A 26,024-nucleotide genomic window follows, 5' to 3' on the forward strand; every position below is an offset into this window, starting at 1 on the left:
TCCAAAACCAAATTTAGCCACATTCTGAGCTAGGTAAGTGTTCAGCATGATGAGAACTATCTGTGGTCAAATTTTTAATTTAATATGTTAAGATATGCTTGAGTTATTACTATTTTTTCAACATTTTTTGCTATTTTTAATGTTATTTCTTTTAAAAATCTTCTCCTCTGACACTACTTGATCAATTGGAACCAAACTTGGTATGAATGTTCCTTGGGGTATCCTACATAGCATTGAGGTGGGGATTTTTGATATGTAGGAAAATATGGCCAGCATTACTAAAAATAGAACAAAGGGGTCAGATAGTAGTTTTTCACATATATATCCCCAATACAGATATTATTATTATTATTAAGCCTTCAAAAGTCTTCAGGGATCAAAGTTATCAGGCGACTCCTCATAAGAGTTATTGCCCTTGAAATATGAAAAATGACTCTTTTTTTTTTTATAGTTTTCAGCCAATATCTTGAAAACTGTAATAGAAAGAAACTTTCAGTTGCTGAAATGATCATTATGATAGTTCTTGTTGAATTAATTGCCCTTGAAATACAAACTTAAACCAGGTGAGCAAATCAGGCTCGTGGGAGCCTCTTGTTAGCTCACCTCGCCACAAATAATGTAATTGTCATCATTTAACTGCTATCATCGTCGTCGTCTGTCGTCGTCGTTAACAATTATACAAAACTCTTCTCCTCTGAAACTACTTGACTAATTAGTACCAAACTTGGTATGAATGTTCCTTGGGGTGTCCTGCATAGAACTGGTGTGGGGATTTTTGATTTGTCGAAAAACATGGCCACCATTACTAAAAATAGAACATAGGGGTCAGTGAGTAGTTTTTTCACTTATATCTTATAAACCGTTGAGTTTAGCTGAATTCTGACATTTGGTAAAAGTGTTCAGCATGATGAGATCTATCTCTGGTCAAATTTTGGTTTTAATCCAATAATTCGTGTTTGAGTTATTGCCATCACTTGGTGTCTGTTGTCTGTCGTCAGTCGTTAACAATTTTTCAGAACTCTTCTCCTCTGACACTACTATACCAATTGAAACCAAACTTGGTATGAATTTTCCTTTGGGTATCTTGTACAGAACTATCGTGGAAATTGTTGATCCATCAAAAAACATGGCCACCGTTATGAAAAATAGAACATGGGGTCAGACAGTAGTTTTTTCGCGTATATCTCCAAAAACCGTCAATTTAAGCCAAATTCTGACATGGGGTACAAGTGATCAGCATGATAAGCTCTACCTGTGGTCTAATGTTCGTTTTAAGCCATCGAGCCATGTGGGAGTTATTGCCTTTCTTTGACATTTTTTTTTATTATTGATCATTATGATAGATAGAAAGAAATTATCAATTAGTGAAATGATCCTTATGATAAGTCCTACTAAAGTCTTCTTGAGTCAATATTGTTGGACAACCTCTTGTTAAATTTATTGCCCTTGAAATGCAAAATTGTTAATGTAATTTCTTTCAAAATCTTCTCCACTGACAATACTTGATCAATTGAAGCTAAACTTGATATGAATGTTCCTTGGGGTATCCTGCATAGAATTGATGTGGGGATTTTTGATCTGTTGAAAAACATGGCCGCAGTTACTAAAATAAAACATAGAGGTCAGACAGTAGTTCTTCAATGTATACTTAGTCAGTTAACAAAGTTGCCATCAACTGCAGGGCATTTGTACCAATGACATTTTGGGAAAAAAGTACAAACAGGAGTTTCAAAAAAAGTTTGGAGGACAAATCGTGAAACAAAAGGAACTTGACAGGAAATAAAGAAAACTTCATTATGGTAGCCTAGATTTGAAATGTGCCACTAGTAAACCAGTCCAAAAGAAGAACAAATGGAAAATAGTGAACTGTTTGTGAAGACAATAATATTAACTCATTTTTATTATGTTTTCCTTTATGTTTTGAAGAAAAGTTGAGTAAAGACAATTTAAACAATTTATCTAATATCATTTAATTAACAGGGATGTGTGTTACGGCTAAAGGGGTGGAGGAGGCCATACATTCAGGTTTAAAATACCCTATATATATCCTATATTTTCAATTGGAAAAATCCTATTTCCCTATATAGTTTTGGTAAAAAATTGCTTGATGCCATGCACACAATCATGATCAAGTTCTGTTGATTTTCTCTTTCCAATTAATCATCCCTGTAAATCCTTTTTCCCCACGAAGTCAACGTTACAATTTTATCTCTTATGTTATTCTGCAAAACATGGATTTTTATTGAAGATTTTATGTGGATGTTTGGACTTGTTGGACCAACAAAAGAACATGGAATAAAAATCGTACTTGCGAACAGCAAAAACGTACCTCGGAAAATAAAAAAAAATCGATGGCAGCTTGATTTGACCACAGAGGTCGAAATCTGAACAGTTGGGACAAGTATGGATACACCATTCAAACTTGGCAAAGCTACTAATTTTTAATTACAATTAGATATTTTTGACACAAGATAACAATTTGAACAGAACTGATGTGGCCATATTTGGGCATTCCTCCATAAAAACCTGCAAAATCAACCCAAAACTTCCTGTGGGGATATGACACCTGGATCCATTCCCTCAAATTTCACTGAAGTTACCGTCCAGAAATCAAAATTTTGCACGGCCCCTTAGAAAACACTTACTCTTAACTGGCTCAAGTAACAACCTCATATTTCTGTCGTGGAATGTCATCTTGTAGTAAAAAATATATAAGATTCTTCCACTTTTATTCAAGTTATTATACGAACATAAGGAAAATGGTTGTTTCATGCTTCTTTTTGGGTTGTTGTTCCTACAAGATTCAAGTCTAAATTCCCAAAAAATAAATTGCTGTCTTCCTTTGGTGGTTTGACACCTTGTTAATATAATTTCAAAGAGATTCATTCACTAATTGTCAAGTTATTGTATGGACATCAGGAAAATGCATGTTTCTAGCCCCCTTTTTGTCCCCTAATTTCTGAAAAGTTAAATCAATCCAAATCTGGCCATTGTGGTAAGGAACATTGTGGAACAAAATAACAGACATTCCTATGCTTTTATAGATCTAAAGTTCAATACATTATGCAAGAGCTTGCAGTAACTATGCAGATTTTTTGTACCATGCTAAAATTCTTACTATTAGGCTTCTTGCTACAAGATTGAAGTCATCACTACAGAAGTCTTATGGTCGTCATCATGAACTCGTGGATGTTTACGGTGTATCCATCTGCAACATGAAAATTGATTTGTGCAACGTTTCAGTTTTCCTTCCCACTTTGCTTATTTTCATTTGTTGCTTTGTATGTATTATTTTTGATATTTTATGTTCTTTGTTGTGTGTGTCTGTTTTCCATGTCTTGTCTTTGTCCCTTGTCCCTGGATTGCATTCTTTTGATTTCCGCTAGAGTTTTGGTGCCTTTGAGTATATGAAATGCTTGTTTGTTTAAAGGCCCCTTTTTCTAAACAGATGGGGCAATAATGACCTAAATTGGCATCAACCTTCCCTTTTTGGTTTGTAACCTTGTTATAAAATTTTATAAAGATCAACCGATTAAGGTACCAACCATTTTTATACTGAGGGGTTGGGGCTGGGATTTTCAATAGCAAATAAATTATTTTATTTTCAGGCATTTGGCAGATCAATGATTTATATAAAGCATTTAACTCCTTGGGCAGATGATTACCAAAAACAATAAATGGAAAATATTATATAGAAATCGAATGAGGGCATATGAAAGTAAATATTCAGTTCAATCAGATATTTTATTCTTGATAAGGCCAAATAATATTTGTTAGTAGATTTTTATCCCCTCTTGCCTCTTAAAAATTGACCGAAAAAATTGAGGCAGGAATTTCAAAATCAAGATTTTTATTCATGTGATGTAATGTACCACACAAATCTTTCATCTCTTGGTGACTTAGATGATGTTTCTTCTCTGAAACTGATGTGGCTATGGATTTAGAACATATCTATACATCAAATAGCTAAAATTAGGCTAGCAAATATCTGGTAAGGAGTAAAAAAAATTTTTTTTGTGAAGGTTGGCTGCATTTAAGTTTACTTCGTTTAAACAAGACAAGAGCTGCTCAAACTTGCTTCTAGATTGTATAAAAAATAACAATTGATCATGTCATGATTCCCAATTTTTTCATTTAAAATTCATCACATGGTACATCAACAATGCTAAAAGTCTGAAGGTGAAAGTATCAGAAATTCAACTTTGACATATCTGGCTTAGAGTTCAGAGTCAACTTCTCTATATCTGTTGTACACTGACAGTGTGAACTGCATGACCTTTTCTCTAACTGGTCACTTGACTTATCACATGATTTGACACTAGCGTCACTACAATTGTCTCCTGATTGGCAAATAATTTTATCACATGATTTTCCATCTCCTGATTTAGAGAGTATGGCAAGTTTCTCCTTCTCGGCTTTTGCTGCCTTCCTTCTTTCCTTGTGTGTCTTTCCTATGCCAAGCCTGGAAAACGAGACAAACATCAATAACTCAGTATAAAGTCTAATACAACAAAGGTTTGGTCTTATAAAACGCACTATTTTCGAAGTCTTACTACAGGTGCAAATCAAATCATCATCTGGTGAAAACTTAAATCTGGCGTCGAATTCACAAAAAGTGGTATGAGTAAAGTTGATCGTAGATTATGATGTCACAACACTATTTTAGACTGTAACGTCATTGCTTACGAATAATTTACTCTTACGACTTTTTGTGAATTCGACGCCTGGAACTGTTTATATAGTGAAATCAGCACCACTAAGTCAAACATTTATTCTAAAAGTGTTCAAGAATTTTAAAAAGCCTGTCTGTTGCTGTCAGTAAAAGAGGAGAACAAATTCTGTTGCTGCTGCTTGGCAAAAAGAAGAATACTCTAAATGTATTAATTTTCACGGTGGACAGATCTACAAAATACTGTAAAATGGTAACCATGACATGGATTTCTAACACCATTTAATACTGATAATTTTTGAAACCATGAAAATAAATACCTGCAAATATGTTTACATGACAGGATCAGTAAAAATGAACGAATGCAAAAATCGATACCCACGAATATGCTCGCCTGACAGAATCTGTTAAAATAACTACGGCAAAATTTATACCTTTGATTATGTTTACATGACATAACAAATGAAAACTGAATAAGTACCCTTAACTGACCGGGTCGTTAGGAACCAAAAGAATTTTTCAATTATCTTAAAAAATGAAAAAAAGTTATAATGATTTGAAATTACTGCTAGATGGATTTTTTGCAACCAAAACCAAATCACAAAGAACAATCCTTTACTGGAAACTAATGTTAATCAGATCATGACGACAACCAATCAAAATCTGAAACAACATCTTTACTGGAGACTCCTGTTAATCAGATCATGACAACAAACCAAACAAAATCTGAAACAACATCTTTACTGGAGACTCCTGTTAATCAGGTCATGATGGCAACCAATCAAAATCTAAAACAACATCTTTACTGGAGACTCCTGTTAATCAGGTCATGACGGCAACCAATTAAAATCTTAAATAACAACTATTAACTAGGGGCAATATCTTCATGACCACATTTTTTTAGCCTGTACAGTTCTATCAAGAAAACAACTGTCATGACCAAATATCAACCAAGAGAAGATAAATAAGTTTTGAATTTAAAACGCCATATTTAAAGAAGGAAAATTGATAATAAGAAAGAAGTTATTATGTTAGTCAAATTTTAGGTGAAACTTACTTTGCAGGTCAATATTAAAGGCAGACATCTGGATATATGTTGTGTATCAATTTAAAGCTTTTTTCATAGATAATTAAACAGTCACTATAACAAAATTTAAGTACCAAAATAACTATCAATAATTCAAGAAGTGCAGCTTTGTACAAGTCAAAAGACCAAGCTCTGAAAAAATGGAGACAGTATTGACACTACATACAAGCTTGATGATATTACAGCTCAGAAACTGATAAAGAAACATTCAGGAATCAGCGTTTTAAGTTAAAGGGATCTCAGAGCTTGTCAGTTGCATATTTGACATCTAATCTTAAAAGTAAATGCCATGGTTCAAGTATCTAAAGAATTCAATTTAGGACCCTCTGGACCTCAAAGTTGACCAATTAAAAATAAGGTTAAACATGAAAACTCACATTTTCTTTAAGATTCAGATATATACATGAATATAAAACCTTTCTACTGTGAAATTACTTTTATTCGTGGAAACCAATTTTTGTGGATGTGGGAAGAAACACAAGTTTGTAGATTCTTGAATTTGTGGTATTGAGGTTTTCAGTATACACATCAATGGAAATCTCCCATTTGATGGGAACCGAATTTCGTGGATTGGCCTTCCCATTAAAACCAAGAAAATTGGTACACCACGAACAATAGTATTTACAGTAATTGAAAACTTAAAATCAAAGTCCATTAAATTGATAAGGAAACAATTTCGTAAAACGTTTGTTTAGTGCCCTTTTGACAAATACTTCCCAACAGTTGTGATATTGACCTCCAAATCAACCCGAGCCTCCTTTATTGTGTGGTATGAAAGCTTGTGGTATAATTCAATTACGGATAGGCAGAATAATTCACTCAAAAAACATGCAAGATTTTATCAAATTTTGGCTGACGTGAAAGTAAAAAATATATATCATGTACAACCCATTATCAATATAAAAAAGACACATCAATGACAAAATATATATACAACTGAGTATAGCAAACAAATTAACAGAAAATTTTGAAATATCTGCCACAGGTATTGCAACAGTTGTGGGAGAGGAAAAGTTAATGGGCTTTCCTGCTGCTCTCATCTCAATTGTATACCTTATTGAATATCAAATTGAGCCCCTCTACCAATATACACATCTTGGCTGTTGAGCCCCTCTAACCAAATAATATCTACATATCTTGATAGCCCCCTGATGAGCCCCTCTAACCAATAATATTTACATATATCTTGGTAGCCCCCTGTTGAGCCCCTCTAATCAAATAGTATCAACATATCGTGGCAGGCCCCTGTTGAGCCCCTCTAACCAAATAATATCCACATATCTTGGCAGCCCCTGTTGAGCCCCTCTAACCAAATAATATCTACAGACCATAGCTGTGCCCTGTTAAGCCTTTCTAACCATACATTATCTAAATACTCTGGCAGTCCCTTGCTGAGTCTGAATATAGCTGAAATATTGCTGCTTGGGCGTTAAACCCCAATAATCAATCAATCAATCAATCTTGTCAAGCCTGTCTACCAAAATACCTACCTTGGCAGCCCTCTGTTGAGCCCCTCTAGCAATACACATGCTTTACACACAGGGTTACTAGACATATAACCACATCTCTCACATGTTCCTGCAATATACAGTTTCAAATTAAAATAAATTAATTGCTATTACATGTATGAACTAAATGACATGCCTACAATTAGCTTTATGGAAAGCAGCATAGCATGATATGACTGTTCACTTGGGGAAAGTAATAACACTTTTGGCAAATAACACAACATTAGTTTTTGACAAACTTGAGCATAACGACCTACACATTATTTTGGACACAACAAAGAAACTATATAGCACAAAATTTTAAATTCAATAAAAGAACAACATTCCAATGTCCACAAAAAAAGTGTGGAAAACTTAAAATTCACTGAAATTTTCTAAGTTCAAGGGCTGTAACTTCCGTAAAAATCATTCAACAGTAACCAAAGTCAAACTTAATCTGTAACTTCTCATAGTAAGACTACATACAAAATATAAAATCAATTGGTAAAAGCATTACAAAGAAAAGTGTGGAAAACAGTAAATTCACTGAAATTTTCAAAGTCAAGGGCCGTAAACTGCCCTAAAAATCATTCTACTGTAATCAAAGTTGAACTTAATCTGTAATTCTTCATAATAAGGCAACATATCAAAAAAAAAATTATTTGGTCATCCCATTACAAAAAAAGTGGGGAAAACACGGATGGACGGACACACAGATGTATGGACAGACAAATTTATAAACCCTTAAAACCACATCCTTAAAATGAAATACAACCTAACTGCATTGATAAAGAACCCTGTCTTAAAATTTTATGCAAATCTATGAACCATTCTTTTATTGCATGACAACCTTGTGTCTATGTTTGATGACATGGATGACAAAGATGATAGCAACATGCTATGTAAAGATAATGACAGTGTTCCATATGATTAATTTCTGGGCAATACACAGGTAAATATTGTTCATTTTTAATTCTGAACTCCACATGAAATTAACATGAAATTCAATTAACAAGAACTTAATGTGAATATTTCACACAAAAATCACACGAAGGCTCAATTCACCTGAATTTCATATGAGCTTGGTCACACAGTTCATTTGCTCAATTCAGGTGGAAATCATGTGAAATAATTTTTTACTATAAACACAGCATATAACATGAAGAAAGCTTGTAACTATGACAACACAAATTTCCTCAAAATTCAAAAGAGCAAAAAAATTAATACCATAAAGGCAATAAATAAAAAATACTGGGCAATGTTCACTAACTTGACATCCTCCCCCCATATTTGCTAATGTGTACCTTTTTTTCATTTAAACTGAATTGAATTAAAATCTAAAAAAAGAGTTGTAAAGTGGGAATATGTTATACAGATTCAGTATAAGTTTCATTGAATTCCACTCAGTGTTGTAGGAGGAGTAAGGGATAAAAGAGAGGACATGCACTGGAGGAAATAAAGGAAGGAAGGACATCATATCACTACAAATACTCCTCAGTTTTCAAGTAGGGGGAGGGAAATAAGAAACACCTGCAAAAAACACAAAACATGGCAGTTCTTTTGAGTTTGGCCTTTTAATGAAGAATACGTTACCAAAAAAACTGTATCAGGAAGTCATATTTATAACTGTGAACTTGCTTTTATAAACCAAACATCAAACATGTGTTATTTTTTATAATTAAGTAGCTGTCTTTGTAAGAATCATGCAAAATCTGAAAAATGTGATACACCCCAAAAAAGGTTACATATTTATATTTTTGTACGTTGTTTTATAGGTCTATACTATGTAATGTGTAATTATTCATTCAAATCTGCCTGCTCTTAGGAGATAATCAACATTGAAAATCCAACAGATTCTATTTGTATTTGAGTGTCATTTACACAGTTATCTATCTTAATTTTGAAATCTACAGTACATTCTATATAATTTTTATCTCCTAAGAACACAGGTTATATGAAAAACTGAATATTAATTTCTTTTTACTATGGCAATTCAAACAAAATATAAAAAATAAAAATATGTAGGCTTTTTACCCATTAATCACAATTTGCATGATTCTTAGCTGGAGTGCTACTTTTCTTGCTTCAACTGAAATACTCATAATTCCCCGAAAGGTGAACATACAATCTTCATATCCCTATCATCAGAAACTAAAGGTTGATTCCACCCCCTGCCTGTAGTACAAGTAAGAACTGAGACACCTGTGGGTATCTGCGAATAAATAAAATAAATAAAGAGATAAAACTAACCTTGAACTGGCAATCTGACTTCTTTCTTCACTGATAAGCTTTCACCAGAATGTATAATATCTAGAAAAGGATACAAAAAGTCAAAGTGGAAGAAAAATTGCAAGAAATGTAAATTTCATTCTGGTAAAAAATGAAAAAAGCAGATTCATAATGGCCATAACTAAGTATCATTCTATGAAAAATTAATAAAGCATTTTAGAAACAGTAGTTGATACAAAACATGTACCCCATACCATACACTAGAATTAAAAACAAACTCAGTATTATTTTACTGGAAACCTTTAAAAAATTTAGAATAAAATACAGATTCAAAATGAAATTCTGTCTTTACTTCACCTCTTTTGTACAGAACATTTTGTTTTGGATGTTTTTTACTGTTTGGTAGAGTTTCCTTTGAAAAAAACTCCTACTTTATGATATCTCTCTAAATATTTAGTTTACACAGGATCAAAGTGCATTGTAGTTGATGACATTTATTTGGATAATGTGCATATATGTAATTCCAATCTGTTAAAATTTTAATCTGCATTACATGTGAATACTAATAGGTATTTTGATGAGCATTATATGTCCATGTAAATCACTGGCATAAGAATCACAGAAATATAAATAATAATAGGATAATTAATTGGAAGGAGTGAATAACCAAAATATGACCATGAGTGCTGAAGAACGCATGAGTTAAATCTTAATGCGTTCTTGGCACGAGTGATCATATTTTGGTTATTCACTCCTTCCAATTAATTATCTAGATTTTCTCGATTTTTTGTTGCTATTTCCAACATAAATTTCAAATTTTGTGAACAATGATTTCAAAGTTATGGTGTTTTGGCGGAAGAAAGTCTGAGAGTGATTTTACCGAATTTATTTTACAGTGTGAATTATCGCAATTTATTTCACTGGGAACATTCGGTAAAACATTGCTATCTATATAATAAATACCTATAATAGCACTTGGTCTAATTTTCTCTACATCTTTGATAAAAGCCCTGGCAAATCCTCTGTAAAAGAAATAACTCTGTAAAAACTCTTCCACTAATGGGACATCATGCGAATTGTGGAAAATTAAAATACTTAAAAACTGTCAGAACATGAGATTGCATGCCTTGTCTACAACATATATCTGAAAATTTGAAATGAATCCATGTATTTGGAGCCAAGATAATTGTGACAGAAATTCAGCCAGATGGACAAATGGACAGAATGACAGATGGATAAGGCGATTCCAACCACTTTATCATAAAATAAAACTTATCCTGGATCAAAATACAATGATATACCCACAATTTAAACATGAAAATCTTAATAAAATGTTTTGAAGGATAGACTATGCACTCTTGGATGTATTATAGTCAAAATCAGTGGCGGATCCAGAAGGGGTAGAGGGTTGGCACAACCCTCTGTTATCAGAAATTTTGGCACCTTCATGAGTAAAATTGACAAAAAATGCCCAAAAAATGCCCAAAAAATGACCTAGCATTTCCCCCTTTTCTGAGGAATCCTGGCTGGCACCCCTCCTTTTCAAAATGTATGGATCTGCCCATGTAAACTGCGTGTTAGCTTGTTGTCTTAAGAACTTTTCAAAATATCACTGTTTCAGTAAATTCCTAATTGAATGTGTGTGTGTTTTTTTTATGTTCATAACTTAACAGCAATAAAAAAAACCAAAAAAAACAAAGCTACCACAATACACCACCTGCTTTTAATACAGGGGTTTAATACATTCTAGAACTGAATTTGGTTTGACAGTACACAGTATACCTGTAAGCATTAGGTGAGTAAATACATTCTGTAGAAAAATAATCCAACTTCTTGAAATAGGCATACCTGTTTGAGATAAAAAATTCAAGAATAAATTGTGAACAAAAACAACAACAAAATTTCTTCCAATTATAAAGACAGGGCACATTATTTAGGAGGCGAAATGAGGGATTCAGTTTACATGCAACGTTTTAACTACCATATTGTAACCTATTTGAATTAAGAATGTCTATTATGTCTGGTTTATGATATTATATAGATAGCAGTATTCCAGGTGTAATAAATTTCGATAATTCACACTGTGAAATAAATTTGGTAATTTCACTCCCGCCAAAACGTCACAACTTTGATATTAATTTGCCCATCACAGAATTTAAAATTCATGTTGAAAATATTGACAAGTTATGAAGAAAACCTATATGATAAATAGAATAATCAGTTGGTTATGTTGATTAACCAAAATATGATCATTCCTGCCAAGAAAGCTTAATGATTTAAATTGTGATTAATTTAAGATCATTCACGCTTTCCAATTAATTATCCTATCATTACTTTATTACCCCCTTTTTTCTTATAATTTCCATATTTTGTAATGGTACATTGTTATCAATGGTTCTACCTTGTAAGTCAATATTAACACACATTTCTACACAACTACTACAAAATTATTTGTATATATATACTTGTGTTTTGTAAAGTGTATTATACACATATGGGTGTTAACTAATTATTGTAATTGTGTTTGAACCAATAAATATTTAGTATTAAATAGTATTAAATTTTCATGAGAATTTTTTCAATATTTCATGTTTTTCAAGTTTTCAATAATTTTCATGGGAGAAACAGATTCTCCATCTTGATCAGGCTGAAGTTAGTATATCTCTAATGGAGAAATACTTGGAACTACTCCTACCAAGAATCTACAAATACACTACTTAAATTTGAGTACCGATGTCTGATGTATTACATAAACTTTCAAGATCATCAAAACTTTTAAAAGTACATGTCTGTCCAAAAATCAGGTAGGGGTGATTCTCAAGATAATCAATGTAACAGTTCAAACACGTGTTACATCCTTTAAACAACTCATTTCCTTGGATCTGCTATACATCATGAAATAATTTTGACTGGTTATAGTGTTAAATTTCTGGTTGGAGTATTTCCCTTAATTTTCTGAAGTTACAGAACATGATTAAATATTTTAAGTGTTAATATCTCTAGTCAATCACCAACTTTCATTTGATTATATTTTCTATGAGGCCTATTGAAAGATTTTCAATCATAAATATTTGGAATTTATCGAGAAATGCACGAATCACTTATCATAGGCTTTTGTCTATTTTTAAAGCAGAGCTCACTTAATAATATAACCAAAGGATAAGTCATTAAAAAATTCATGGCAAAGTGAAAAAATTATTAATCTAAGTTAATTTAGGATTTCAGCATTACTGATTATTTATTGAAAATTATTTGCTAAGGAAAGTCATACACATAGGTGATAACCTTTGAAAATTCTATTATAAAGGGGAGAACTTCCCCTAATTTTTTTTGTCAAAGTAGCAGAATTGCCAAGTATTTGATTTTGCCAAATGTTTTTGACAAGATTTATTATATTATTAGGATTTAGCTTAAAATCCAAATAAGACGGGAGAAGTTTCAAAAGGCTGCTAAATCTTCTTCTTAGGCCAAGAGGTCGGAAATTGTTGAATTTTTCATGAAAAATCAGGAGGCTCAAGCAAAAACCAGAAGACTTAGCACTTATGGTCACACAGTATGCCTACAGCCTTCAATGTTTAAAACTTTTCCAGGGACTTCAGTCATCTACACTGGCCATTACTGCCCCCAAGCTCACTATGCAAAATTACAACAGACTCATCAGTCTATTTATGAGAAAATACATCTCAAAAGGTCTCTTACCAAATTCTTTTAAAATATCAGTCCTCAGTTTCTCGTAAAACAATGAGTGATGATTTTTTTGGAGAATTATTCTTTATGTTGATATGACCACTGATTTACCAATTATGATACTATAGCAATGCAAATGCTATTTTCACCACCGGTATATTGAGGCTGCAATGTAAGAGGGAGGTTTAGCACCTGTTAAACCTACATTTAGGCCAACATTTTATATGAAGTGCCTGTACCAAGTCGGGGTTATTGCGGTACTAGCTGCTCCGGTGGTGTAATATCTATTTTACCAGATTTATTTTGGACTTGACTTGATTATGGATCAGATTGGTGTACGGTAATTTTGTTGTTACCCTTGTTTTGCATCAGATAATGAATATTTTTAGCAACACATTACCAGAGCTTTTCAATCAAATGTGAAAATATCATAAAGGTCCATTCCTAAAAATTATTCAGACCGCAGAAATTTAAAAATGCCGACAAAATCTCCCACCTTGGTGTAGGCACATAAGTCCACTATCCCACTATGCAAGATTACTACAGACTCATCAGTCTCCTTCTCATCAGGCAGTAAATGTTTGGTATACTGTATGAAAGTTGTTTCTTTAACAATTTCATAATGTTTAGTTTGGTACAATTTGTCATAGTACTGGTCATACAACTATTCAACAAAAATAGATATTCAAAGGCAGTCCAAGCAAAAAACCAGGCAGTGGATAGCACATGACAAATTTTGTTTTAAAAACTGTTCACCCATTTTATATTACAAATGCATCCTTTCTCTACGTTGAAAGTTAGTTTTTGATAAACTTCAAGGATAAAAGAGAAATAAATTACATAGAAAGCATTGAAATTCATTGAAAAAAAAGAAACAACTCTTTAATTTGAGCAAAATTTTGTTGCTTTGTTGGTGAACTTGACAGTCATTTTCTGAGCAATTAAAAAAAATTAACTTTAAACAATTTGACATACATATGATATATACATTACATTAGAACAAAAAATTCAGTGGGATAAAATTTACCTTGTGCCACCTATATTATAAGAACTGCTTGATTTTTATATGGACTGCCTCTTATTTGTAGATGTATCAGGATCTTATTTATCCAAATATTACAATCATGAACGTCTGTTCCAAGAAAAAAATTGTTAACCTAGATAATTAGATATCAACTGTACTTAAAACTTACATGACGATTTCTTTTTCATAAGTATATTTGAAAGGTTTACATCTTGGCAATGAACCATCTGTACCCTGTAATAAACACAAAACATGCAGAAATCTCCCAATAAAATGACAATTGACTTGTATAAAATTCTACCCCTTTTTTCTGTGGAAAACCAAAGTCAGCAAATCTTTCTAAAATCTTAGAGGTCTTGATAATTACACATTGCACTGAATATCTGCATATTGCATTCATTCAATCAAAAAAAAAAAAAAGAGACAGACAGACATACAGGACCAAATAATATATACTGCCTCTGGCAGGAAAACAAACATAATAATTAAATAACATGGAACTAGGCAAACTGTAGTTGTGACAGAATTTTAGTACTAGAGAGAAAAAAAAGAAATGTAGTTTATTTCAATAAAGAATATTGTTTTTGTTACTTTTTGTATTTATCTGTTTTGTCAGAGTTTATGTGCATTCATTTACTATTCAGGTAAGAAATGCCTAACATAGACAATAGCTGAAATTGTCAGCTTGGACATATGTTTTAATTACCTTTGAAAGGTTTCTATTGAGAGTAACAAATTTCTGAAGATTGCTAATTCTAGAAGAAGGACTGTTTTTACTACAATCAATTATAGGGTCTGAGTGAACAATGCAGACAATCATGAAATAGGACATGTGTGTTGATAGCTCGGCAAAGCATGATAATGAAATGCAGAATTTTCTCCGATGTGTATCAGGGATACATAAAGAGTTTATGATTAAAATCAACAGTTTTTATGTTGGATAAGGATTTTGATATTAGTTCACTGAAAAAAGGAAGCCAATATTTAAAAAAAAACATCTCAGATGATAAGCATTGTTGTGTAGCAGAACTGGAAAGATATGGAAATACTAATGGAGAAACTTTATAAGCATGAAACAATCAGTCACTTTTTGCATTCCGCATCATTAAACAGATATATCATGGCTTGGAGGGATATTTGCAAAATTGTCTTTCCTTGCCCAGTATTTTTCACCAACACCCCCTCTTTGCCATGTTATATCTGTTCAAAATTCTTTTGTAATAATAGAAAAATACGTTTCACTGCTAACGGATATCAAATTATATAAATGTTCAATTATATTACCACTTATCTCCTTTCAGTGTATATTCAAAATGCAGCATACAAAGAATTTCCAAACTAAAGGCATATAAGTAAGGGAAGATATAAATCCAAACATGAATTATCTCCCTTGGCATAATTATTTTTCAACAATCCTTACCGTAGTGATGGCTGTACATCTTCTTAATCTCCCAATATCCCCACGTAGTACTGAAACCAATGATGTTAAAGCAATCACATCTGGTTATATACAACGTATTCTGAAATTGTTCTAATTTTTTTTTCTATTACATCCATAGGCATACCAAATAAGTGAAAATTGTGAACATGTGAACTGGATGAAATCAATATGACGTCAACTGAATAAACATTTTGTGTGCCATAAGGAAATGCAATAAAGCATTAAAAATTGTCAATAGAATTTGATGAATAACATGGCAGTCATTTTTTTGTCATTCAAACTTTTATGAAAACAAAAAATTAAATTTACAATAAAAAGTATAAAGCAGGTATACCAATAAAAAAAGTACAAAGCAGGTATACCAATCAAAAAAGTACAAAGCAGGTATACCAATAAAAAAAGCAATGAAATTATTAATCAATTAAAGTAAGCTTAAAAAATATTTACCATTCATTATAACAGTTTCAGCAATATCATCTGCATTGTGACCTAAAATAAATAAGTACTACATAACTTTCAAAAAGATAGATGATGCAAATAATTTTTAGGGGGGGGGGGGGGGTTCTAGGATCAAATTTTCTATCTTGCCTTTTTTTGAGAAAGTAAAGGGCCTGACTTTCTTTAACAATGTTTTTATATTTAAAGAAAAAGATAACGATGAGAGGTCCTGCCTTTTTATTTTCTCTAAAGGGGTTTCCTGCCATTTTAGTTCTGGAAAAGTTCAATCCTGCCTATTTATTACAAATTTATTACCTAGCACCTCATCAAATCAAATAGTATAACCTTAAATTGGTTACTGTGAAAGTACTTAAATAGTGGATAGCAATGTTCGTGGATTAGGGTAGATACAGAAGTTCCTGGTTTCTTGAATTCATTGTTTTGAAGTTTTCAGTAAACATGTCAATCAGAATCACATTTTCTTTGGAAAGCAAATTTCGTTGTCTGGCTAACCCACAAAAACCACCAAAATTTGGTACCCAACGAACAAACAGTAATTTCAGAGTATCTATTATGTAAGAAGATACACTGTTATTGTTGTCAATTTGAATGCATCTAATTTTGATCCATAAAAAATTAAAATATTGACCAGTCATCTTCTCCTTTTGATTTATTCTTTAGAAATTATAATGTACACATCCTAAAGTGCTAAATATGTTTATCATACATTTCTCAACTCATTATTAGATTATTCAATATTTTTTCGATGAGACAAGCGTGAGATTGAACTCCTGCAATTTGAAAAAATATCATATAAGTTTACAAAACTGAAACATATGTTTATCATATCAATCTCAATTCATATGATATTCACAATATATGCATATGGCAGTTCATATGATTCTCATGCGCAGCACTTTTGGCTGTGTAAGCAATTATGGGGTTAGAATTTTTTTTTTTTTCATATCATATTTACCTGTAACTATCTTATCAACCTTCATTATCATTGCTCCTCTGTCTAAAGCTTGCCTCCTAAACACACCACAAAATGTACCTGGAAAATGAAGAAAACCTTCATCATCAAATATACAAAAAAATCAAGTATTTTATTGTTTAGGATTGGTTTCCAGTCAGTTCCAGGGTTTGATTAAGACAGGTTACCAGTTTATTCAAGTAATTGATTAAGACAGGTTACCAGTTTATTCAGATTTTGGTTAGGACAGGTTTCCAATTTATTCAGATTTTGATTAGGACAGGTTTCCAATTTATTCAGATTTTGATTAGGACAGGTTTCCAATTTATTCAGGATTTTGTTAGGACAGGTTTCCAGTTTATTCAGGTTTTTGGTTAGGACAGGTTTCCAGTTTATTCAGGATTTTGTTAGGACAGGTTTCCAGTTTATTCAGAATTTTGTTAGGAAAGGTTTCCAGTTTATTCAGGATTTTGTTAGGATTTTAATATGTTGCCAGTTTATTCAGGTTTTAGTTTGAATAGGTTGCCAGTTTATTCAGGTTTAAGTTTGAATATATTGCCAGTTTATTCAGGTTTTAGTTTGAATACATTACCAGTTTATTCAAGTTTTACTCATTTTCTGCATCCTCTGACACTTCTGAGGTGAACACATTGACAATTCATCTTCAAAAGACCATTGGTTATGTGCCTACATGTACATTATCAAATTGATAACATGTACATCGTCAAATTAATGTTTTTTATGATTCATTATTTTTCAATTTTGCCTGATTCTTACAAATTCCAGTACTTGCAAGGAATCATTCATTTATTGCAAAAAGAAATGCAAGGTAGTCCTAAACTTAGATCTGAACAACCAGTAACTTCAGTCTATTTCAACATCTGAAACCAGAATTTCTTTTTCAAATTAGACTAACAGAACTTTCTTAAGGTTAATTTAATTTCATGGCTCTCAGCCTGTCTTAGTCTCTTCTGTCCTGTATAAGTAAGGATACCTTTTTTTCGATAAAATAAAATTGAAAAAGCATCTCCATATACCGTTTCATTGGGTTTTTTCCCATGCCAAAAATTTTGCCCTTTTCTTCAAAAACTGGGTGAGTTTTTTTTTTGGTGTAATAAAATTTCACAGCAGACAAACAGTTCAATAAATAAAACAATGATGATAAGTTCAATATCATCTCCAAAAATATGTCATGGGATTTAATTTTTGCTTTCCAACTTTGATCACCAATATCTAGTAAAATTAAATCACAACAAAGTTAACCACTTATATGGTATATTTTTCTAGCTATGACCAATTTAAAAAATCACACTATATATTCTCAATAGGCAATAAAAAGATCGACAAATGAATGCATCCATCAACATTTGTTTTCATGAACACTGACCTGAGAACCAAAAATTAAGTTTGAACGGCCTTAAGATGTCCATGATACACATAAGAAACTTACAATTATTCTTGAGTCCAATCTGTTTAACTATTGCATCCATAGACCAACCATATAGTTCCTGGAAAAAAAAAAAACAAAATGTTTATTATATCTTACAAAGACGTACAATATAAAACATGTGAAATAATCCTAGAGATGTATAAAACATGCCAAAGATTACCTGATACAAATGTATAAAATTTAAGAAATAAATTTTAGTTTTCTTGTTCACAAATTAAATACAATTCTCTTCTTTTTTTTTAAAAAGTTGTAAAAAATATTTAGTTCTCAATGTAGATCGATTGAATTACTGTGGTGTTTATACACACTTTGGCAGATATTCATTGCATTTCCAGACTGTTCTGTGAAATCTGTTTTTTTTTATCAGATTTTTTAAAATGTGCTGGCTCACATAAGCTACAGGTAGAAATCTAAACCACTTACACACATATTTTTTTCTGAGTCAAGAAGTAGTGACTCTACTTCCTATATGTGTAAGATATATGTTAGGTATAGAAACAATGACTTCCATTTCTGAAGTCTTTAGGATGACTGATGGACTGAACCTTTTAGCTATTACATCCGATGTGAGCATGCCACCAACTGTACACCAAATGGATTTCTTCCACTGGAACTAGCCCTATTCTTATTGTTATTGAAATAAATTCAACCTGTCTATTACAACATCTTTGTCTGTAAGTCAGTCTTAGAAAAAAAAAAAAACATTCACTGTTAAATGATAATGTCATTTGTACAATATGAAGTACATGAAGTACAAGTGACATGTGTAGTATATGAAGTACACATGACATGTAGTATATGAAGTACATGACATGTGTAGTATATGAAGTACATATGAAATGTGTAGTATACAAAGTGCATACATGTATAGTATATGCAGTACAAATGACGTGTAGTATATGAAGAGCATATGACATGCAGTATGTGAAGTGCATATGTAATACATATACATATGCCAATATGACATGTGAAGTATGTGAAGTACATATGATATGTGTAGTATATAAACTATCGGTACATATAACATGTAGATGACTAACCTCATAAGAAACTATCTTAAGTGGAAGTTCATACTGCTGCTGGTTCCTCTTTACTGTCTGAAAAATGAAAAGTGTACATCATATCATGTACTGGGATCCAATTTTTTTATGAAGTCTTTAAACCTTTGTAATTTCTCAGACTTAATCTAATTGTTAATTGTTACAGATGAAAAAAAAATCAATCAGAAGAACAGACAGACAGAAAATTAGATGGTGGGCATAAAAAGACAAAAATAACAATATAGTTCATATCTAAAGAAAAATGTCTAGTGTCCGTTTTAATTGCTGAAATACTTGTTTTCAAAATTCTGTACAATCATAGGATGTTTCATATAATGAACATATGTAAGGTGAGAAAGATAATATTGTCATGTGATAATCATATGATTCCCATGTGATAGTCATACATTGCACTTATGGCTATGCAATATTTTATTGTATGAATTTAATTTTTACTGGTTTATTTTTTTTACACCTTTTTGTTGTAAGTGGATAATCAGATTTCAATTGAGAATGTTTAAATTCTGCAATCTGCCAATCAAGTGGAGAGAAACCAAATTATACACATGTCATATAGTGAGAAGCTGTTTCTCTTGTTTTCAAATTTTGAAGTCAACATCCTCAAATATCTATGTACAATAATGATAAGCTTTGTTTGCTTCTATTCATATTCTAACATTGAAATGTGCTTCCCTGAAATTTTGATGACATCACAATGAAAATGTGGGGATGAAACTTGACCGACGGCTCAAGTCAAGGTTTCATATAACAATAAACATAAAAATTCAGGAATAACATTCTCATCTACTTGATAGTACTTTTCAAAATGATTGGAGCTGTACCAACCTCTAATGAATCATCTCTGTACCCTGTAATTCCTTCGTCTACTGAGAGTAGCACAAGGTTCAAACCATACTTATATCGCTCGTTCAGGACCTTCATTGTATAGGCCAGCACAGTAGAATCTAAAAGACAGAGAAAAAGTGGTAAACCTAAAACTGGCTGCTATCCATTCAAAATAAAGAGCACAGAATGATATGACCGCAGTGGTCGAACCCTGAACAGTAGGGGTAAGTGTGGGCATAATATTTAAGTTTTTGACACAGTTAAGCATATGGACACTATCCATTATGGACACAACAACTGGTTTGGATGCAATATAGCACAAAATTTGCATTTCACTTAAAAATTTTCCATAAAAGCCAAAAATTGAAATGTAGATTGTTTTAAAAAAAAAAAAAAAAAAAACAATACAAATGAAAAAAATACAAAAAAAGCCAAAAACATATAAAAACCAAAGACACGAGAATCTACCGGTACTTTCCATGACGAAAATTAAATATTGAACAGAAATTTTATTGAAATCCCTTTTCAGTTAGCATACAATGTGTGAACAGACAGACCTCAAGGTACTTCCTAATGTTCAACAATTTTACCACATACCATCTCTAAATCAACAAACTTTTAATCGTATTGACCAAAATAGACACTTGGAGCTCCAAATCAGCGGGTGTTTCTAGAAAAGCAGAGGATGCTTTTACTACTGGCACACATGACAGGTCCAAGTTACCAGTTTTTAGTGGAGTCCAGGTTGATCATTTACATTTGCACATATTCATGCTCATTGTTGTGTATGTCTACTTCCCTTGTCTAGTCTTTGTCTCTGGATTATATTCTTTTGATTTCCACAAGAACCTCAGTTCCACTGACTACTCATACATAACATGACTAAGTCTCCTTAAAATAAGTTCAGTTCACCTTTTCCCCCAGAAGCTCCAATGGCCACAGTTTCTCCTGGTGTAAACAATTTGGCATCAACAATTGTTTTGTGAATCTCCTCCTCAAAGGCATAGTAGAAGCATTCTTTACATAGAGCATCGCCCTAAAATATAAATAGTAATGTTTGTATTGACTGTTGAATACTTGTTCATAAAATGTCACACTTAAACATTCTAAAATTTATATTTGTTATACTAGGTTAAATATCCAAGCAAACAATTTTCTTTAATAATGATCTAAAAGAAATTATACCCTAGTAAACTAATTCACTTTTCTGATATACACATGTACCTGAACTATTTTTGTTATCATTTATTATATCACAAACATTGACAAGGCAGGTCTAGTGGTCCCTTGATTCTGTTTGTATATCCATTTTCATTTATAAGTAACTTACATTCATGTATAAAGCTTGTTAGTTGAAGTATTCAAATTCACAATATATTTTTAAACCGGAATTTCTACTTTCAAAAATATTTTTGACACTTGTATGTTCTGAATGGTACCTACTATTTGCAAAGAGTATGAGTGCATTTTGAAGATTTGCAAATTGTACCAATTTGCTCACTGTGTCATAGTTTTCCATTCCTCTTTCTTCTATTCTTGACTTTATATGAGCAACTCGATGGATGTTTCTAGAAAAGTAGAGGACATTTACCCTACCAATGCATCTGGTTCATGCTCCTACTTTTAGTGGAGTCTGAGTTGCTTATTTACTTTCATTACTTTGTATGTATTATTCTGAATATTTTATGTTCTTAGTCGTGTTTGTCTGTTCCCATGTCTGATCGGTGTCCCTGGATTACTCTAATCAAGTCAGGAGATCATTTTTGCCACTTAAAACGTACAATGCTTTTGAACATTGACAAAATATGTCTTCATGGGAACTTATACTTATTACTAGTTGAAAGGAGTTAACTACATATACATAATTAAAATAACTCAATAACTCAAAGATTCTGTGGTAATTGATATTAAGAAATACACGTGAGCACAGACAAAAGCATACTAGGGTTTCTTCTTCGCTAAGTGAACCACTGCATTTTTGCCAATTTTTCGTTGTAAACAAAATGTTATATTTTGGCAATAAATAATTGAAAAATACTTGTCAAACAAATCTAAAGACAAAAATAGATGTAAAAAGAAAAATTCAAGGGCATTAACTGATCTAACAACCACAAGACAACCTTGTTATTTTTCAGAAATCAAATTCTATCATGAAAATTAATATCTGATTCTATCATTAAATTGGGTGATAATTTGTTTTAAATTGAGAAATTATAAGCAAAATCACAATAAGTACTGTTTTACATTTTAAACTTTGTTTTAGAAGAAAACAATAGTATTATGAGCCAAAAAAGAGGGGACAAAAATGAGAATCCGGTGAATATGGTCCCCTAACTTAAAAGTCCTACATTCATAGCATTTTGAACTTAGCAAGATTTCTTCTTAACTCAGTTTTCTCTGTATTGCAGTTTAAGAAGTGGAATAATGTCATGAAATTTCATAGAAAATTACATTAAATATGCATAAAGCATAAAAATTAATGCAAATATAGTTGTATTCAATGTAATGGTCAATTTATGATGGACAAGTACTGTATGAGTTGTAAATAACACTCATATCTGAAGTAATGCACTTGACCTATGGTCATTTGACAAGTCCCCCTTCCTGAGGACATCTGCGAGGTTTTTATAATAGAATAGGAATACTATTAAATAGAAGGTATAATGACGGTCAACTACAACAAAAGGAAAGGCGAACAATTTGTTCATGATTGACCGTTACACCATCGTGACAAACACTTGTCATCAAATGGAGTGGAAACATTATCGAAAGTTAATCACAGAATTTAATAAGGTTCCTGTCCTCATGGCTGTTTTTCCCTGAAGTTATTCAGTTTATAGCAATAGTATAGTGTCACATTAGAAAATTGTTTGATTGTTATGGGCTTATAAGTTTTAGGTGGGCGACGTGGGGTGTTGTTTGTGTCACATGAAGAGGCTTGGAAGGAAATTATAAAATTAATTTAATTGTCATGTTCTATGGAAATAAAGAAATACTGAATTAATAGACAGGACCTGGTATAACAAGAGCTAAAAAAGGGTTTATCAATATAAAAATTCAGCTTGTATTTTCAAAAGCTTAGAGGTAGATAAGAACTATAGTGGCAGATTCCGAGGGGGGAGGGGGTCTTGTAGTAGGTACTCCCACTTTTTTAATAGCCTAGAACCCTCTCTTTAAAATAAATCTGGATCTACATCTGAGAACATACAGAAAACACAAATACATCAGCTAATTTCAAAAGGCCATTAAACTTATAATGAAAACAGAAAACTGAGTAGTTTTTCTTCTATGCAATTAGGTATTCATCTGAAATTGGGCAATTAAATTGTCTTATTATCTCTTTTTCCATAATGCATTGTACATGTCCTAGTAAACAAAGTTTAACTTTAAAACCAACCCAAGCATGACTTGTTTAGTGGCTAAAGATTAAGACTAAATAAGTTAATAACAATAACATGTGTATGGTACTATTTTTACACAAATTAGTGTTCGAAATTAAGATAATTCTAATTTGAAAACCCAATTAAAATTGGGTAGCTAGTACATGTAGTATGCTCTATCATGAAAACAAGACTTCTATGTACAAACAGATACATTTCAGGGGGTACACAACTCAGTAAAAATTAGCAGAACGTTTTATATTGTGATATCAAACTTAAAGCATCTTAGTGCATGATCAAAAGTTTTGTTGAGGATTGAAATTTTTCCCATGAAACATGTCACAGTGGTTAAAATTTCTTGAAATTTATATATTTTGCAACTTTTATAAGATTTAAACACTGAATAAAATTGAAATGAGCCAAATAAATTTAGAGAAGATGTTTGGTACCCCCCTTTTTGTTCTCAATTTAAAGCTCTCACTATACATGTACTACGCTTCTTGCTTCAATGGAAGTCTCTGTCAATTAACTTTTTAGGACAAAAAGAAAGTCATGCAGAATTCATGTATAAATCAACCTGAGCAACTGTACAAATTTCAAAACAAAAGAAAAATATTTCAAAGTAAAATGGAAGTCCTTCGTCGATGACCTATGTCCAGGAATGGATGACAGGGTTTAAGTCAAGTAAGTCAAAGATGTATATAAGACTGCCAAACTTGCATGATTTATATGCCCTATATTTTTTACTTTTTCATTTTTTTTTCAACTCTTGGAATACAAAATCATAAGCATAACAAAGCAATGTTAAACATAATGCAGTCTTAATAAACAACCAGTTTTTCACATGATTTTTGTCAACTTCACGGCATCACAATCAATTAACTTGGAATTTGTTTTTAATTCCGCCATTCTGGCCGGTGGGTATCCACGTGCTGTTAATTGAGGACAAGAGCTTTGTTGTCTTCTGAAGATGATTCAAACATATGTCTAACCCTGCAAAAACTGCTCGTTAACACATATAATTTTATGCAAGAATTTCATCTTGAGTGACAACAGCCCAGTAGTTAACAGAGTAAAAACATAACTTGTCCTTTACTTCAAACGATTGTGGGATTTGAGAGTGACAATAACACAGCTAGTTGCTACAGGGCTAGAGGGAACAGGATAGTGTGATTCACAGCAGTATACCAAATGCTTGAATATCACGTTTTACACTGTAATGAGTCACCTCAGATCTGAATGTGTGTAATTTTTAATTAACTGTCTCTGTAAGAATCAGGCGTCGGGTGAAACATGAGATACAATAACCCACCACTTTGACTAAGTATTTTGTCGATTAGAAACAAGAAATAAAGAAATAAAGACAAGATTTTCCAGCATCATTTCGTTATATTGATGTATAGTATTACTGAAAAACAGTCTACAAATGTTCGTTTCATCATCATGCAAAAACTTTGTAAAAGCCCCAATTTTCTTACACTGGTATAACACAACTTTTAAACATATCCAGGGATGCAGAGATCAAATTGGGAAAATCTCCTTGATTGAAATTACATGTACATGTATGTATGCATATATTGTCATATGAGTGCTTTTTTTTACATGAAGGTCATAGATTCCCATTTGGCCTGATTTGTACTGACACTGGCAATGAAGGTTATAGATTCCCATTTGGCCTGATTGGCAGTGTAAAATCTTATTTAATGTTAAGACACCAAAACTATTATTACAAATGACTTCTAGAGATTTAAATTAAAATGCCAACATCTTAAGTAGGGGTCTTTTTATGAGAAGATGCATGTAGGAAAAAAGTACCTGTAAATAAATTTATTCTCAATTTTGGCCTTATTCAAAATTTATAAGAACTTTGAAGCTTTGATTTCTAAATATGAGGTCCTATATACCTAAACATTACAAACACCAGTAAATGTTTCCAATGCTCCAAAACCTACACAGCCCAGTTGAACTTCCATTTGAAATTTTTTTTATCTTGTTACAGTTTTTAAATAGTAAGAGAAATGAAGTACTTCTGTAACCAAGTACTGTGAAAGTACATTTATTCATGGATTCCAGTTTTTGTGGATTAGGGCAGATACAAAAGTTCATGGATTCTTGAATTTGTGGTTTTGAGATTTTCAGTATACACATCAATGGGAATCTCCTTATCGTAGAAAACTAAATATCATGGTCTGGCCTTTCCACAAAAACACGAAAATTGGTACCCCACAAACAATAGTACTTTCATAGTACTTGATACTTGAAAAGCAATTAGA

At 32.0% G+C, this 26,024-nt stretch overlaps 1 protein-coding gene across 1 annotated transcript in view; it reads right to left on the reverse strand.

The window, feature by feature from the left end:
- Positions 1-4,107: 4,107 nt before the first annotated feature.
- LOC148613197 (cytoplasmic tRNA 2-thiolation protein 1-like) overlaps positions 4,108-26,024 on the reverse strand; it is a 30,130-nt gene continuing 8,213 nt past the window's right edge. Inside the window, exons 2-14 of the mRNA XM_088586430.1 lie at positions 21,284-21,407; positions 20,372-20,490; positions 19,526-19,582; positions 18,486-18,543; positions 17,039-17,116; positions 16,072-16,113; positions 15,604-15,653; positions 14,353-14,417; positions 11,255-11,320; positions 10,436-10,494; positions 9,494-9,553; positions 7,247-7,334; positions 4,108-4,462 (exon numbers count right to left, since the gene is read on the reverse strand). Coding sequence (XP_088442556.1) covers positions 4,189-4,462; positions 7,247-7,334; positions 9,494-9,553; positions 10,436-10,494; positions 11,255-11,320; positions 14,353-14,417; positions 15,604-15,653; positions 16,072-16,113; positions 17,039-17,116; positions 18,486-18,543; positions 19,526-19,582; positions 20,372-20,490; positions 21,284-21,407 — 1,140 coding nt within the window. The 3' untranslated portion in view covers positions 4,108-4,188. The remainder of the gene's footprint in view (positions 4,463-7,246; positions 7,335-9,493; positions 9,554-10,435; positions 10,495-11,254; positions 11,321-14,352; positions 14,418-15,603; positions 15,654-16,071; positions 16,114-17,038; positions 17,117-18,485; positions 18,544-19,525; positions 19,583-20,371; positions 20,491-21,283; positions 21,408-26,024) is intronic.

Source organism: Perna viridis, chromosome 6 (assembly GCF_037379345.1).
Source record: "Perna viridis isolate PV_CMFRI_1.1 ecotype Kerala chromosome 6, ASM3737934v1, whole genome shotgun sequence".
Classification (NCBI taxonomy): domain Eukaryota; kingdom Metazoa; phylum Mollusca; class Bivalvia; order Mytilida; family Mytilidae; genus Perna; species Perna viridis.